We start from the raw sequence: 18,798 nt of genomic DNA on the forward strand, positions 1-18,798 counted from the left end.
AAAATGCCTGTACCAAGTCAGGAATATGACAGTTGTTGTCCATTCGTTTGATGTGTTTTGTCATTTGATTTTGCCATGTGATTAGGGACTTTCCGATTGAATTTTCCTCGGAGTTCAGTATTTTTGTGATTTTACTTTTTTATATATGCAGATCTTTGTTAGTTAACTTTTAATCTTTTAAACGTCTGGTATACAACTTCTTTTAAAAGAATTAAAAGACAACTTAAGCTGTCGTACTATCATTATTTTAGAGTGAACTGCAAAGTTTGTAAAAGGGCAGATCTGTGTTTTACAGTAACAAGACATTTAGAGCACAGATAACTTCCAAATTTTAACCTCCTTTCATATTGTGTACATATAGATATAAATGTATGTTTAGTGTAAGACCCTCATCCCTAGTGGAATAGCTCCGACAGACACAGCAGGATCATACCTGGACAGAATCGAGCAGAATAAAACTAAAACTGAATTCACTATTATACGTTTATATATCAATACATTTAGTCTTTAACACTTCAGGTGGACTGCCATTTCCGACGGCACAATGGGGTGAAAATTCCTCAAAATGTTCTTAAAATGTTTGATTTGGACCTAGTGTTTTGTGCATTTTATTTGATTTATTAGCAAAGTTTTTAATCGTAGTATTTACCATCAAAATACTTGTTATAAGTCATACAGACTATTTCAACGGAGTTTATTAGAGTATGAAAAAAGTAGGAATAATGCCCTTTGAATGTTATTTAGTTATGAAGAGTCTGCAACTCAACTGTCCGAGATTGCATGGACGTCTGACGGCTTTTTTTAAAGACTATTTGAAGCCGTTGGACGTCAGAGCGCTGTTCATATAGAAAACATGTGAATTGCCGACCCACACAGACGGCCATTTTCTTCCTTGAATTCGTAAATGATCCATCACAAGTAGATAAATCATACATTGTTCGATTCCTTATTTTCCTCAACGTTTTGTAACTTGTATTTACATAATTAAACCCTATAGAAGGAAAGCTTTATTTTCAGAAGCAACCTTTCACTTTGAACAAGGAGTTGCGATCTCGCTTTATTTCCTCATGGGAGCTAATTTTTACAAATAGGTTGTAATATACTAGATTATGGAGTGTGTGTCCGAGCGAGAACTTCTCTAGTTCATTACTTTAGGAATATTTATCAAAAAGTAGTATTTCAATATTCAACCCCATTCTACTATTTAGTCAGACGTCAGTCGCTACCCTGATATACCCTTTCTTTTTCGGGTAATTAATACGGATAGCGTTTGACATCTTTAGCCGAACAGATTTATCATTTTTACATAATTTAATTCATTGTATGCTGGTTCATATTCTGGACGCCAGTCTTTGCTCCTTTCTAATATAATTCACAAACAAAAAACAAATATGAAGCTTAGAAATGGAAAAATATTAAATACTAAACTCGTTCAAAGGGTATCTACACGTCTCAATCTTCAAAATCGCTTATCTAAAAATACTACCATCGCTAACATTTTTAACAATAAAAATCGTGGTTACCCTTCTATCGATAAGTGTCATGCCAGAAAATGACTTACATGTCCCCGTCTTTCCACCAACAATACGGTAAGGTCCACGTTTAATGGTCGCACATTTTCTTTAAATTTTGAAACTGATATAACTTGAAAAACAAACAGTATTATTTATTTACTCACATGAAACAAACCGGGATGCGGTATTCAGTACGTAGGTGAAACTGGACGATATTTATCTAAACGCACTCAAGAACATCTGTATCGTTTTAAAAGACCCAATACATTCAAAAGTATCATTTATCAACACCTTAAGAAGCACAATCATCCTATTAAATATTTAGCAGTTCAACCTTTAGAAGTAGTAAATAAGCAGCCTGGTGAATCTCATTCAAAGTTTGTACGATCACGGAAAATAATTGAATTAAATTGGATTAAAAAATTACAGACAGTCTACCCTCTCGGTCTTAATGATAATATCATGGGAATTGGTAATATATCAAGAACCGATTCTGTTAACATTTTGGATATAGTTTCTAAAACTGTTCGTAAAAACCGTTCTCATGGTCGTAGAAAAATTCGCAATCAAAGAAAATTTCGGACCAATCATACCAATATTTCGGACCTAATTTCTATTTCAAAAAACAACGGCAGACATCATCTGTTAACAAAGCTCTGTTCATTACCGGTTAATAAGTTAAATAAAATTTTAGAGGATTGCAACACAATTTCATATAGCAGTCCTAAGTATGAAATCGTTCAAATTATAATGGCATATTGTTATTCTAAACTGTTTCCCAAATTGATCGCCCTGAAGATCATAAAAAACAGTTTATTAAAATAAGGTATGTTAATAAAGGTTTTGATTTTGTAAATATTGCCGGTATTTTTAACGACCATTCTGTTAAAGAACAAATTCGGGATATTTTGATAATACTGAGCTCCCTCTTATTTGTTATATTTACAAGAAATCTACCCGGAAATTTGTGTTTAATTATAGCCAATTGAGTAAAGATGTTAATATCAGTGAAAATACACCTACTTCATGTAATTGCAGTAATTCCGAATACATTTATGGACCCATTTCCCATGTTATAACAGGAGATCTTAACATCGTTCAAGACCGAGAGTTAAAATCATTCCTCAGTAAAGGACCTAAATATCGTCCCCCGTCAATTATTAATTGGAATGAGTGTCGTAATATCATCCACGACTCACTCCATACTTACTGTTTGAAATGGATAAAACGGGAAAAAGCTGACAAAAAATCTTTGGACTCTTTTTTTAATTCAGTAATGAACATAGTTGATATACGTATTCAACATTTTAAAGAACATTTTACTCTTAACAATAACCACAATAAACCTATTTCTCGTATCAAACATAAACTAAAAGAACTAGCCAAGGAATTTGTTTTTGTCCCGGCCGATAAAGCTGCTAATAATATTATTATTGTTTGACGTAAATTTTACATTGAGGTTCTGAAAAAAGAAATCACCAATTCACCAACATTCCAACTGACTCCATTTTCAGAAAACGACATCTGTAACAAACATAAACTTTTAGCTACCGCTTTACAAGCAGAACCAAATACAATGAAAGTCCCAACTATGTATTGGCTTCCGAAGCTACACAAAACACCTTACAAATATAGATTCATTTCGTCTTCAAGCCATTGTTCCACTACTAAATTGTCTATTCTTCTTACCAGTACACTTGGTACAATCAAAAACCTGATAATAAATTGTTCAAATAAGGCCTTCGAAAATAGTGGAATTAATTACTTTTGGAGTGTCAAGAACTCGTTGGAAGTACTTGATAAATTACATGCATATATTGGTGATTTTGAATCTGTTCAAAGTTTTGATTTTTCTACCCTATATACCACATTGCCTCACATTCTCATTAAGAAAAAATTAACACACCTAATTAAATGGGCATTTAAAAAGTCAGAATGTGAATATATATGTTCAAACTCTTTTAGGTCATTTTTTAGTAGCAATAAACAAAAAAAACTATGTCAATTGGACATGCTTTGATACTATATATGCCCTTGAATTTTTACTTGATAACATTTTTGTTCGCTTTGGAGATTCCGTATATCGTCAGGTTATCGGAATTCCAATGGGGACTAACTGTGCACCACTTATTGCGGACCTTTTTTTGTATTGCTATGAGTTACAATTTATGACAAAAATCAGCAAAGACCCATCGAAACAACATCTGATACACAAATTTAATAATACTTTTAGATATTTGGATGATATTTTGGCTCTCAATAATGACGACTTCAGTATGTATACTAAAGAAATTTATCCTGTTGAACTTACTTTAAATAAAGCTAATACTAACAATGACCACTGCCCTTTCCTCGATCTTGATATCTATATCATTAATGGAAAGCTTAATACTAAAATATATGATAAAAGAGATGATTTTTCATTTCCTATCGTTAATTATCCGTTTTTAGATGGTGACGTTCCCTTGTCACCATCTTACGGTGTTTATATATCTCAACTTGTACGATTCGCTCGTGTATGTAACAATGTTTTAGATTTTAACGAGAGAAATTTATGTATTACTGAAAAATTATTACACCAGGGTTTTCGATATCACAAACTAGTCAAAACATTTACTAAATTTTATCATCGGTATAAGGACATCATTCGTAAATATAGCTCAACATGCAGACTTCTTATACGTTCAGGTATTTCACATCCATTTTTTTATGGAAATATTCTTTATAAAGCACAAAAATGTCAGTATTCACCTCTGAAGCTAACAAAACCTTTAAATAGACTTATTAAGAAAGGATATAGTTACGATACTGTTGTCAGGTCATTAAAGATTGCATATTTTGGCGTTAATATTGATTCACTTATAGGGTCTTTGCATCGGCACTAAACACATTTATTTTAAAACCAGTTGTTGGCATGACACGGGTTATGTTCTTCTCATATATGTTATGATGGTATGATACTAAACCCCTAACGGGAAGGATTGTGCCTGATATTCATATGATGAAGACATAATCTTTCAATCAGTTTAATTGAAGTCTGGAGCTGGCATGTCAGTTAACTGCTAGTAGTCTGTTGTTATTTATGTATTATTGTCATTTTGTTTATTTTCTTTGGTTACATCTTCTGACATCAGACTCGGACTTCTCTTGAACTGAATTTTAATGTGCGTATTGTTATGCGTTTACTTTTCTACATTGGCTAGAGGTATAGGGGGAGGGTTGAGATCTCATAAACATGTTTAACCCCGCCGCATTTTTGCGCCTGTCCCAAGTCATGAGCCTCTAGCCTTTGTTAGTCTTGTATTATTTTTAATTTTAGTTTCTTGTGTACAATTTGGAGTTTAGTATGGCGTTCATTATCACTGAACTAGTATATATATTTGTTTAGGGGCCAGCTGAAGGACGCCTCCGGGTGCGGGAATTTCTCGCTGCATTGAAGACCTGTTGGTGACCTTCTGCTGTTGTCTGTTTTATGGTCGGGTTGTTGTCTCTTTGACACATTCCCCATTTCCATTCTCAATTTTATTGACTTCCTATTCGTTTGCATACAATAGATGGAAGAAGAGGCAAACCTCAGTAAAATATACAGGTCACTTGAATCATGTGTATAAATTAACACCTAAATGTGAGGCAATGTGGTATGAGTGCCAATGAGACAACTCTCCATCCAAGTCACAATTTGTAAAAGTGAACCATAATAGGTCAAAGTACGGTCTTCAACACGGAGCCTTAGCTCACACCACACAGGAAGCTATAAAGGGCCCCAAAAAATGACTAGTGTAAAACCATTCAAACGGGAAAACCAACGGTTTAATCTATATAAAAAACGGGAAACACTTATGAACCATATAAGTATAAAATATCAATTGAAATGGCTTAACAATAAAAAAAATATATTATATACACTGAACGAATAAATTTGATCTATGACACAATGTAAATACAAAATCAATAAAATAAGGGGTGAGATGTTAAACAATTTCAGAAAGACAACCATAACCTTGAACAAAATGCCGCCAAATAGAATTTTGTCGTTCATAGAACGAGAACAGAAGTGAAAATTTATAGTCATACCAAACACTTACCAATATCAAAGCTAGTATATATCAAAAATAGAGGACGAGATATAACACTAATAAGTAAACATTAAATAACAAAAAAGCATAACAAATTGTATCAACAGGTCAAATTAACACGAAAGAACGATTTGATGTACTCGCAGTTACTGAAAGCCAGTTAAAAGTCAAAACAATTAATAATAAAAAATCATGCATCAGAGACTAAAATCTATGCTTTTTATAAAAAAGAATCATTTCAAGTTTATTGCGGGTATGGAGAAAACACGAGTTTGTAAAACAAAATATGTACTGTGGATGACTCCGAGGAAATAAATTTTATGCGGTACTAGAGTATTACAATTATATCAACATAACACCGCTATCTTTTCTTTCTTCTTCTTTACACGAATTAACATCAGGGTCACGACTTCCTTATCAATTTCTCCTCCTACCACCGGTTTTCTCCAAATTTGTTCATACTCAACACAAACAATTGAATGATAATAAACTCAAAAGACAGTAATACGGCATTATTAAGACTCCAAAAGGCATTGTTTTGCCGGGTATTGATTATTGCCTGAATAAACATTTTCTAGGAAAAATAAAGAGTCCATTATTAGCGACTCAAATATAGAGTCACTTATGCTCCGCTGAAGGCAAATGAAAAATAAGATAAAAACTAACACAAGTTATGATGAATATTTTATGAAATTGAGTGTGGCCAAATTTCTGTATGTTCTTCCTTTGAGCTATTCAAAAAGAGCCTGCATATTAAAACATGTGCCTGAAGTAGCGCCCCCATTTCAATTACACAATTCCTAAAAGTTTCATGTGGGATGTATTCCTAAATACAAAAATATTTTCTACATATTTCTAAAATTTACAATCGTAATATAAAAAAACTCACAAATAAAAGTTACAATATTTCATTGTACCATAAAATCTATTAAATAATTATAGCTAATTTTAACGCAATTTCAACCAAGATGAACTCTTGATAATCATTTATATGAATTAAGTAACATCGACTAAGAAACATAAATGTATAAAGAACTATAGATAAAAGGAACATTAGAAAACGTTGCAAATATTAGAAGACACTTCACCTTTTAAAATTAAAATGTGTGATTAAAGTGAATACAGCTTATGAACTTGATATATTTTTAGTAATGAGGATGTTATCGACACCTTTTTAAATCAAAAGTAAATATTTCAAAAAGTTATGTTTGCTAAAAATGGGTTATCAGCTAACAACAAACATGATTAATTGATATATAGTTGAAGACCTATTCTCAAAACAAATGTTTGTTCATATCAATCTGTCACATTTGGAGAACGTGCAAACATTACCAAAGTTTTTAGTTCTTACAATCCGGAAAACACAAGTGTCAAGTTTACAAATTCAAAAGTACTGTATCCACTGGTTTTATGCAGATTAAGCAAAGGACCAAAAACTCAAATTATACTGGTAATGCAGTCAAGTACTATGTATGTATACTACAGACCAGGAAGGTACGTATCATGATTACAATCGCCTCAGATATATCAGGAAGGTTTTTGGTAATTGGCAACAGTTACATACATCCTCATTGAAAATGTATATAAAGATGCCTTTGTTCTGTCGACTGTTATTTCATACAGACGACAATGAAAGTTTCAGCATTTGTATCCCTGATTGTATTAGACTTTGCAGTCGGTATTCCATTACACATGTTTTATCCATATGGTCCTACAAATGGCGACGCGCGGCTACCTACAGTGGATGATGGAAGTTCTAGTGAGATTTACATTAATACAGCATTTAATTTCTTCGGCAATAGTCACAGATCGCTTTTCGTAAGTTTTTTAATATCTCCGAACGATTGTTGGGTGACATATTCTTGTTCCCTTCGTTTTTTTATGTTATTATTATAACTATAGCGTTACACTTTTGTCCGATGCATTTCGGGGACGCTACTGAACCAATGTTGATGTAACATCATCAGAATGAGAAGCACCATATGCACATTGTTAGATGTGCAGTAAGACCTTTCCATGAAACAGAACAAATACGAACAATAGAAAAGTGTCCAAACTTAATGAAACTGAATAGAAATGTCATTGGTCAAGCGGAGAGATGGCGTTTGAGTTTGATATTTGTACAAATGAATGATGTTACCATGAAAACAATGCGAAAAATTTCAAAATGCTCTAAACTTAAAGAAACGTTACAAAAATGTTCACTGGCATGTTTAGATGGGTAATTTATCTTTGAAATTTCAAAATGGCTGTCGCTACTAATGCAAAAAATTCAAAATTTCTGAAAATTTACAGATATACATGTTGTCATACATGTATGTGCATTCGCTGTTAAAATCGTGGAAATGGCTGCCGTTTAGTTTCAATTCAAGGAGTATCTGCCTTTGCTTGCAATTGCAATTCTTGTTTTAGTTTTATACTCACCGACAAGATTTGTACGTATCCTGCTAGCTAATTTCGAAATTTTCGCTTATTAATTCTTTAGAATTACAAGCCAGATATCTCTTGCGAGTTTTTACAACCACTGGGTCGATGCTTCTACCGATGAACCTTTCGTTTCCAAAGGTACTACTAGCCACATAGTCAGCACTTTTGTGCTGACATGAACATCATTGATATGTTCATTTTCTATAAATTTAAATTTGATGAAATGTTGAAATTTAAAACGGTAAGGGGTTTCTACTCCCGAGAAATATCAGCTGTATTAGCACGAGTTTTTATAAAATGTTCGGTTATTAATGCTCTTTTACTTCGTAATAATTAATTTGGCTATGCAACTGTTTTGATTTGAATGTCTGGCGTACCAAATTATAAGCCTGGTATCTCTGATGTGTTTTAAGTATCCAGTTATGCAACTGTAAGTCACATCTGATAGGAAATATTTCATATGCAATTAAATAGATGTAGTGGCATTTAAGATCATTGGCATCTCTGAAACAGAAATTTGAGAGCATAACACGTACTTAATTATGCTTATATGCTTAACAATAGGCCGTATTAGAATCTGTGTATGACAGATTACACTAGAAGACGATTTATTCAGCTTATATAAAATAATAGATAGACAAATTAACAACCATTTATTGGATGTGTATTTATATATTTAATCTAATTGTAAACGTCAAAATGTCTTCGTATATTCTTTATTAGATTTTAACAATTGTAGGTGAACACTAATGGTGATATAACCTTTCTGTCACCTTTAATTACATATTCCCCAGCAGCATTTCCATATCAACAAAATACACAAATCATAGCCCCGTACTGGGGCGATGTTGATACCAGGAATGGAGGTGATATTTGGTTCAGGGAAACACACGACTCGGGTTTACTTCAACGGTCATCAACAGAAATACAATCTGTATTTCCGGAACAGACGGAGTTCAACGCCACATGGATATTTATTACAACTTGGAGCAACGTTGCTTTCTATGGTGCTGACCGACATGGAAGACACAGAGTAAGAATAAATAATTATTATATGAATTTCACATAAACAAATTTGTGGTACATGATAGCTTTATTGAAAAATTAGCATTTTTCACATGGAATTCTCAAAAACAATTGTTGTATGTTAGTATATCAACAATGATTCGAATCATTTAATTTCACATTCAGATATATTGATGATGTTCTTTCCATTAACAATCCAAACTTTTCTGATTGGGTTCCATTAATACATATCCTCCAGAACTAGAAATTAAAGAAACAACAGACACGGCTTCCTCTGCCTTATTTTTAGATGTATACCTCGAATTTGACATAAGCGGTCATCTCAGTACCAGAATCTATGACAAACGAGACGTGATTAATTTGGAAATTATCTATTTCCCCCAACTTAGTAACAATATACCAACTTTACTGACATATGAGATATACATTTCCCAACTCATTCGATATTGAAGAGCTTGCAGCTGCTACTCAGACTTTGTAAAACATCACTAGTGTCTGAGCAGAAAGTTGACGAACCAGGGGTATGTCAAAGAACGTCTCGTCCTTTTTCTAAAAAAGTTTATCGGAAGATACCAAGACCTTGTTGATGAATATTTCGTATCAACTTTACAAATAATACACAATGGTCTCGAAGTATAGATTCTAGGTACTGACGTTGTTTATAATCTTAATAACGTGTTATAATATTCTTTTATTTGTCTTTGTAAATTAATAATTTCACTGTTCAGTCTATTTTTGGTAACATTCATTTGACGTGACTCGGTACTCATACATCCCGTCATTGTGTTATTGTGCTATGGTAAATTTTTGCATTCTTGTCTTTCATTTTTGCTAATGTGCTTTGTCTGTATACCTTTTTGTTTTTCCTTGTTGACATAATTGTTTTTTTTTTATAGTGACTAAGATTATAACACAATGTTGACTGCTGTACCCCTATTTTTGACATTTTTACCTATTATGTCTGTTTGTTTTGTTCACACATCGCTGTCAATGTAATAGAATTTCATGCGACTGTCTTACCAGTGAGAGGTTTAATCAGCTATAAAACCAGGTTCAATCCACTATTTTCTATATAAGGAAATGCCTGTACCAAGTCAGGAATATGACAGTTGTTATTCATTCGTTTGACGTGTTTGAGCTTTTGATTCTGCCATTTGATAAGGGAATTTCCGTTTTGACTTTGGTATTTTTGATATTTTCCTTTTTTGCTGTGTTAGGACAGAAATGATAACATAAGATGGAAATTCTTATTTCAATTAATTTTTATTGTTACTATTTACCAGAACGTTTTCTTTTGAATAATTATAATTGATAGCATCCTTGTTAAAAACGAAACAAACCTTGAAATAATCATGTTTTCAGTGTTTCCAGTTGAGGGAATATTTTAACACTAGATTTCCCACTGGTATACATCGCTCATGAGGACTAATTTCACGCCATATGGGTCGTATGAACATATTATACGAAAGTAAGCTTGGAATTTAAATATTTAATAAAATTATCTTATTTGTATCGGTTAGTCTATGAAAAGGTATATACTATGAAATTTTGAGCGATGGGCTTGCACATATTTTCAACTCAAGCAATTTTTTAATTGGTCTGTTGATAGTTTATTTTGGCTGACTACTTGTATCATAGGTGTTTGTTAAACGGGGTTCATTAAATAAATTTAATGTTTTGTAAATTTACTCACTATTTACATAGCTATCATATGCATATTTGTTCTTTTTGTGACAGTGATCTCCAAAAAAAAATTCAAATGTTGTAATATATAAATTTGTAAGCCTATTGTTATATTGACTTCTACTGTCGATAACTATGAAACGGAACATTATTTTATATGTACCTGTGTGACGTTTACATACTTAACAACTGATGTACGTCTAACGCGCGATTCTACGTTAGAGTTAATATTAACCTAACCATGTGCCTGTCAGGGAAAGGATTCGGTCCCAGTACTTAAAATCTTTCAATCCTTTATGGGTGGATTTAACATAGGCCTTTTTGTGCTTCTTTGTTACATATATGTTTGTTTTTATAGTGATTGAGATTATAACACAATGTTGACTGCTGTGACTTTCGAACAGCGGTATACTACTGTTGCCTTTATTTGAGCTTTTGATTTTGCCATTTGATTAGGGACTTTCCGTTTTGAATTTTCCTTGGAATTCAGTATTTTTGTGATTTTACTTTTTTCTATTTTTTCAGCGATGTACATTCCAGTGTGTTTTGGTGACTAATGGAATTCACTCATTCGTTATGTTTAATTATTACAAGATGCAATGGACAACCGGAGATGCTAGTGGAGGGGACAGCTCAACAGGGCTAGGAGGCATACCTGCTCAGGTAAACAACAGAAGCTGTAACAGATAACAATAAAAATCGGCTAGAAATTTAGAAGAGTCTACAGGTATTCAATTTCACACAAAAACGAACGAAATAAAAAAAAATAAAAGCATAAATAGTAAATTAGAACAACAAACTGTTACGATTGCTAAACAAATCTGACCTATAATGGTTTACTGTTACAAATTGTGACTTGGATGGTGAGTTGTCTCATTTGCACGCATACCACATATTCTTATATCTATGAATATAGAAGCAAGCATATGTTGTATGAATGTCAATAAGACAATAACCCACAAAACCATAGGACATGCATAATGTTAGTACAAATAATAACAATAATAACAACAATATTCATTATACTGCACTTTAAATGTTCGGGTTTCACTTTATTCTTTGTCTCTTTTTGGTTCTTTGCTTTTTAAATATTTATATTTTGACCTCGAGCATCACTGAAGAGACATTGCTTGTCAAAGAAATTTTAGCACACGATCAGTAAAAAGTAAAATCACAAAAATACTGAACTCTAAGGAAAATTCCCTCATCAAATGGAAAAATCAAAAGCTCAAACACATCAAACGAATGGATAACAACTGTCATATTCCTGACTTGGAACAGGCAATTTCTTATGTAGAAAATTGTGGATTGAACCTGGTTTTATAGCTAGCTAAACATCTCACTCGTATGACAGTAAGTGTGCATTGATCGTAACTAGATGTACTATTAACCACTTCCCCTTAAAATTAACAATGTAACATAGTGTTTCTATAGGTTTGGAAAACACATCGTGTCTGGTCATTTAAAACACAATATGTTTTCCGGTTATGGTAGATAAGGGGGTCTTAATACAAAAAAAAAAAAAAAAGGAAAAAACAGATAGAAAATAAAATGATAGAATTAAAAAAAAACAACAAATGAGATGATAGCTCTAAGAATGAATGTATTTACAGAAAAAAAATGTCAATTCTTTTAAAAAGTAATATCTTTTTGGGGTCCTTTTTAACAGATGAGTGAATAATATGCACCGGAATTAAGTTAAATTTCGTTTGAACTGTCTTGTGATGCTTTCATAGGTAGGTTTTGATGCTGGTGACGGCGAACATTATTATGCTGTACAAGGATCTAGAACCTCTGATATTATAAATGTTCCACAGAAAACAAATATTGGAATTGCAGGAAAATTTATATTTCGTGTTGATATGATTACAGTAGAACAGGCTACATGTAAGTTTTGAAAACTATTATGCATACTATTATGCATATACTAGTATCCGACGAAGTTATTCTGAAAACTTAAATTTTTAATATAATTTCTTCCTTGTGTGTCTTTAAATCAATTCTTCATTATAACCGGACATATTGTTTTCATATGTGATCCATTGAAACCTCCAATAAGAAATGTAGCATAAATACAAACAAATACTTATCACTGCTTCTATATAAAGGTTTTGTTTTATAATAAAGATTGAGTTTTCTTTCTTCAACCTAAGGCTACTATCTTTGATATTGCTTGAAGTGATTCTTTATAGTATACAAGATTCTTCTGTTCTAAACTACTCGAAATATGTTTTATGTAAAACACCATATCAACGTCTGACGACATTTCGACAATTATTGTATCTTCAGAGATGCTCGAGGACAAAGCCAAAATGTATGAAAATCAAAAATGCAAAACAAACGTTGAATATCTGATAAACCAAAAATGTCTAAGTATATCCAATATCAAATAAAGAGATGTGGTATGATTGCCAATGAGACAGCTATCTACCATAGACCAAATAATGTATATGGTAACAGTATAGTCACTGTACGGCATTGAATAATTATTAACATAATCCATATTGAATAGAAATCTATAAAAATCACCGACATTACAAAAATCGGACTTGGAATCAAAGCTAAGCATAAAGGAATCATATTCCTTAATTTAGAAAAAAAGAGGCGAAAGATACCAAAAGGACATTCAAACTCAAAAGTCGAAAATAAACTGACACCGCCATGGCAAACAAAGAAAAATACCAACAGACAATCAAAAGAACACAAAACACAGCATAGAAAACTAAAGACTTAGCAACACGAACCCCTTCAAAAAATGGGGTGATTTCAGGTTATCTGGAAAGGGTAGGCAGATCTTGCTCCACATGATTTCATAATTTCCGGAATATGAAAGGAAAACATGTCAATTGATATATTGACAAAACTAAATTTTATAGTGGATTTAAATATTTTTCAGTATCACACACATAAATCTATTAAGCCTTTTTCTTTCAAAGTGATCAATGAATGTGATAACCAGATATGTCAAAATGAAGGAACTTGTGAAGATTTAGACGGGTTATCGAGGTGGCGCTGTAACTGTCTGCCTGGATTTACTGGTATACATTGTGAAACAGGTAAATATTGGAAACTTAAAATATATTAGCATCAATGCACCAAATATTTGACTGAATTATTTTAAAAGATGAAAAAAAAAAATAATAAAGAAACAACTGAACGCAATAGAGAATAAGCAATAGATAAACCGAAACCATTACCATTCTACGGTAACAATTGACCAAAACTCATATATAAGTAGAATTTTGACTCCCTGATAGTGCATTTTATCATTTCTTTAGAAGTAGTTCGTGTTCACTACTGTAAAGGCATTGGAGATACATTTGAGAATGCTCCATCATTTCCGAAAAAAAAATATAATTCTGGCTTTTAACTTGGTTAGGAGTACGTTGGAAATAAAGAGACTATTGACATTTAAACATTTCTTTTATGTCCGTCATCCGTGGAAAGGGAGATGTTCTTCACCTTTATGCATACTGTGACTTTTTGAACAGAAAGGCAAATGGGATATGAGGGTTTTGTAAGTGTTGAGTTACCTGCTTGGAACGTTAGTTTACCACTGTACCAACAAAGCCACCAATTTACTAAACAATTTCAACATTTGTTCGCAATTAACTCATCATAGATACCGGATTAAAATTATGTACGCCAGACGTGCGTTTCGTCTCCAATAGACTCACCAATGACCTGTGCCCAATGAAGATTTTTTTTTAAGCCATGAACATCTTGGTAATTTACTTTTCAAGATCACTTGGGTCCTCTTGTTCATTTTGGGTACTATAATCAGAGTTCGTTCCAATATTGGATATTTCGTATTGCGTGTTACTTTAGCGTATCTTACTAAATATTTTCATTGCTTACATTTTGATCAATCGTCGCTTGTTTGGTTAATATGTACGGTTTCTGTACCTTGTAATTTTTTGGAAAACGGCTGAAGGTTATGCTGTGTCATTTGTCTACAGGATGCTTCCACTTCTGCATTCATTTTTAGTTCTAACAATAGAGACGTAATGTACTAACGGGACAAACCAACTAGGTTTATCACTGCTCTAGGCTATTGTGCGACATACATTGGCTTATCAAGGAACACTACTCTTATAATTGCCAATTCTTACTTTTTGTATAGCTTTTTGTGGCCTGTTAATTCTGTTTTCGTATTTTTCTTCGACCATTATTTTTTTTAAAGTCGGGCACAGGAAATATATATGTTTTATTTTCATTTATCCTGCAGACACTGTAATCTTCAATTCACACTGCTTTTGTTTTCAGACATTAATGAATGTGCAAGTTCACCTTGTCAACATAGTGGAAAATGTTTGGATTTGTTGAATGCGTATAGATGTCATTGCAGGAATGGATATACTGGAAACAGTTGTCAGATAGGGTAGTAGATATTACATTGAAAATATCCTTGATTATTTTTATCATTTCATGTTAGACATGCATTCAATGGTCTATAGAGTGTCTCACAGAAAAGAATTTGACATTCGTTTGCGGAAGTAATTAGTCTTTGGTTCTTAGTAGAAATTACAGATATATGTATATCATATTTACGCATCAAGACGCACTTTGTAGCAAATGTTAACTATCCAACTGAGATCCAAGAACAAAATAACACTAATTGTACAAATTAAATTGCGCATTTCGACAATTAATGTATCTTCAGAGATGCTCGAGGACCAAGTCAAAATGTATGATAATCAAAAATGCAAAACAAACGTGGAATATCTGATAAACCAAAAATATCTAAGTATATCCAATGTCAAATAAGGAGATATGGTATGATTGCCAATGAGACAACTATCCACCATAGACCAGGTCTAGTTTACATCAGGTTTAGTTTGATTCGATTTTGGAGTTAAATTGTTGAAAATATCATAAATAAAAACTATCTGTGATACCTTATTCACTGTTTCCTCTTATTTTCCATCAACAGGAAAAGAAAATTCAGATAGCACTTTTGTACAGTTTATACTTTCATGATGCGAGTGCTCTTTGAACATCATCAAATGACATAGACATTAACAACTATAGGTCAACATATGGCCTTCAACAATGAGCACACCCAATACCACATAATAATCTATAAAAAAAACCGAAATGACAAATGTAAAACAATACAAACGAATATACTAACGATCTGATATATGCCCCAAAAAAATGATATACACCAGCAAACAACAATCACTAAATTAAAGGCCCCATACTCACGACATGTCCTTTCTTAACTTTCGGAAAGCTTCTTTCCAATATATAGATATCAATGTTTAGGGTTAGAAAGGTGGGCATCTAATTCATTAATCCATTCAACCTTCTACCCAAAAAGTAAAATCACAAAAGTACTGAACTTCGAGGAAAATTCAAAACGGAAAGTCCCTAATCAAATGGCAAAATCAAAAGCTCAAACACATCAAACGAATGGATAACAACTGTCATATTCCTGACTTGGTACAGGCATTTTCTTATGTGGAAAATGGTGGATTAAACCTGGTTTTATAGCTAGCTAAACTCTCACTTGTACGAAAGTCGCATAAAATTCCATTATATTGACAACAAGAGTTTATTAAGAATCTAATTTATTATCATCGTGTTTTCAAAATGTATAGGAATATAGATACGGATTAATATAATTTATGTTATACTGACGATTTCAAAAATTTGATAAAAACTTCTTATATTTTCATTCTAGATATTAATGAGTGTGGGAGTAATCCATGTATGCACGGAGCAACATGTAGAGATAAGGCTAATCATTATCTGTGCGATTGTCAGTCTGGATACATAGGTGATATTTGCCAAATAGGTAATAGTTATGATTTTAAGGCAATACAAATATTACCTGTAAAACACAAATGAAATAAATATTCCTGTGATATTCCTTGTCAAAACACCCGAAGGATATCATGTGCAAAAAATCATGAGATGTTTAGTTTTACTGAGTGTTCATTCAACATGGCTTTGCAACTGTTTTGATTCAAGCGCAAATGATGAAAACGAAAAGCTAATCTGATGATTCGCGTAACATAGTAAGTTTTTGCAGAAAATCCCCCCCCCCCCCCCCAAAAGGAGGGTGAAGATACTGGGTTTAAAATAAACATATAAACAGACAACACATTTATAAAACGACAAAGAGACAGAAGCAATTAAAAAAAACACCATAGAGAACGATTGAACAACATGAACCTTGCAAAACACTTAGAGTTAACTCTGGTGTGCCGGACTGGTCAGACATTCCTCCTCTAGCAAGGGCATCCGCCATGTGACTTCTAATATCAAAAGACGATGCGCAGTTGTATCTGATGATAAGAAATCACCCAAATATTGAAAGGATATATGGTCCGTATCTAACCCTAAGACATTTTTCAACTCATAAACCATCGGTCCTATTAATTCTCTTACTTTAAAATCTTACCGAATGTTAAAGTGTTAAATGAAAAAGCTTTTCAATGAACAATGAGAGACAAAAGGACATGAAATAAATTATGAAATAGAACAAAGTTAAAAAAAAAATATGCTAAGGTAACTGTTGTGAAGACGAACATTAAACAATTCTTACATTAAAATTTCAGACATTGATGAATGTCAGAGCAATCCATGTTACAACAATGCTTCATGTATTGATAAAACACCCGGATGGGATTGTGCCTGTTTACCTGGGTATACCGGAATCAGATGTCAGACAGGTTAGTAAGAAGAATACAAAATATCTTTAACATTTTCCACTGGCAAATGAAATGTCTTAGTATTCACCTATATTCAGATTTTAAATGAGCATTTTTCTATAACAACTGTAAAGAATAAATTAATTTGATCGCTCATAAATCAAAGGTAAAGAAATTTTCATTTTCCAAGTTTACGATCGTAATATTTGTGTACACGCAATTTTGTCGGTTTTGTTAAATACTATACACGCAATATTAATTTTCAGAGATAGACGAATGTCAAAGTAATCCATGTGAAAATAATGGAACATGTGTGGATCTTGTCGATGGTTATGAATGTCTTTGTACAAATGAATCATCCGGACTGCACTGTGAAAAATGTAAGTTGATTACCGAGTCTAGCTAATGTATCATGTATAATCTAGATAAATATGAAGTTCTATTGAATATAACACTGACCAGACCAGACAAGTAACTGATCCTAAATGACACCAAAGTTACCAACTTAAACAAAGGTTTGATAGCTGCAGCATACACAATACTTGTTAGTACAGAATGTTTTAGTGAACATTTTAACCTTAAAATGAAGAAATAGTTGTTTGTTATGAAAAAAAAAATATTTAAACATTTCAACTTCTTGAACTGTAGATTCTTTTCTCTTAGCAAGCAACAAAATTGATAACACTGCTCTCGGCCTAACTGGTAATAACTAAAACGGAATTAATCAAATATGAATTACAGTAGCGGTCGTAGTCTACGATACAGCTTTTCAAATACGACGAGAGGGTAATGACCTCTCAAATTTTCTACAACAAGGGCAAAGCTAAACAGTATGTTAATAAGCCAAACATCTGTGTTCAAATTTGGAATGAGAGTATATTAAACGTAAACGTTTTGTACATTTAAAATTTCATTTGGTTGGTACCTTATGTTGTTTTTGAAAGGGATGAATCATTGTTCATCAAGTCCTTGTCTGCATGATGGTATGTGTATAAATCAATATGGCGGATTTATATGTAAATGTTTAGAATCTTGGTATGGTGAAAGATGTGAATTTAGAGAAATTAACAGAACTCAGGTAATTAAACGATAAATTTAAATTTTAGTATTCTTTGTGAGAAATATCAGTTATTAAATATTTTAAAGATTAAATGCATTTACAAAACTTTTTTTTCCAGTTTCATGCATTGTTAATTTACATCTAATGATTTCAAAACAACTATTGTTAGAATAACCTTTAAAAGGTATGGTTTGAAAAGACAGAAATATAAAACAACTGATATTAACGTTTACTGTACCCGACGCAATTAGTTTAATCAGAATTACACAATTCTATGAACTAGAAATTTATATACACTTTAATCTTCCAAATGCTGAATAACTGACTACAGTGTAGGTGGTACAATCTAGGAT

General features: G+C 32.4%; 1 protein-coding gene across 1 annotated transcript; it reads left to right on the forward strand.

Annotated features, from left to right (window-relative positions):
* Positions 1 to 11,320: 11,320 nt before the first annotated feature.
* On the forward strand, positions 11,321 to 18,520 carry LOC127701781 (sushi, nidogen and EGF-like domain-containing protein 1). The gene is made up of 7 exons (XM_052205747.1): positions 11,321 to 11,389; positions 12,463 to 12,613; positions 13,663 to 13,782; positions 16,413 to 16,526; positions 17,293 to 17,406; positions 17,652 to 17,765; positions 18,492 to 18,520. The coding sequence occupies exons 1-7, from the start codon at positions 11,321 to 11,323 to the stop codon at positions 18,518 to 18,520; spliced, it is 711 nt and encodes a 236-aa protein (XP_052061707.1).
* The last annotated feature ends 278 nt before the right edge of the window (positions 18,521 to 18,798 follow it).

The sequence above is a fragment of the Mytilus californianus genome, unplaced genomic scaffold, assembly GCF_021869535.1.
Source record: "Mytilus californianus isolate M0D057914Y unplaced genomic scaffold, xbMytCali1.0.p SCAF_5, whole genome shotgun sequence".
In the NCBI taxonomy this organism is placed as follows: Eukaryota; Metazoa; Mollusca; class Bivalvia; order Mytilida; family Mytilidae; genus Mytilus; species Mytilus californianus.

Coding starts and splice junctions, on each gene's coding strand:
- LOC127701781 (XM_052205747.1), top strand. CDS start 11,321: ATGCAATGGACAACCGGAGATGCTAGTGGAGGGGACAGCTCAACAGGG. Junction 11,390..12,462: donor TAGGAGGCATACCTGCTCAG/GTAAACAACAGA, acceptor ATGCTTTCATAG/GTAGGTTTTGATGCTGGTGA. Junction 17,407..17,651: donor CGGAATCAGATGTCAGACAG/GTTAGTAAGAAG, acceptor ATTAATTTTCAG/AGATAGACGAATGTCAAAGT.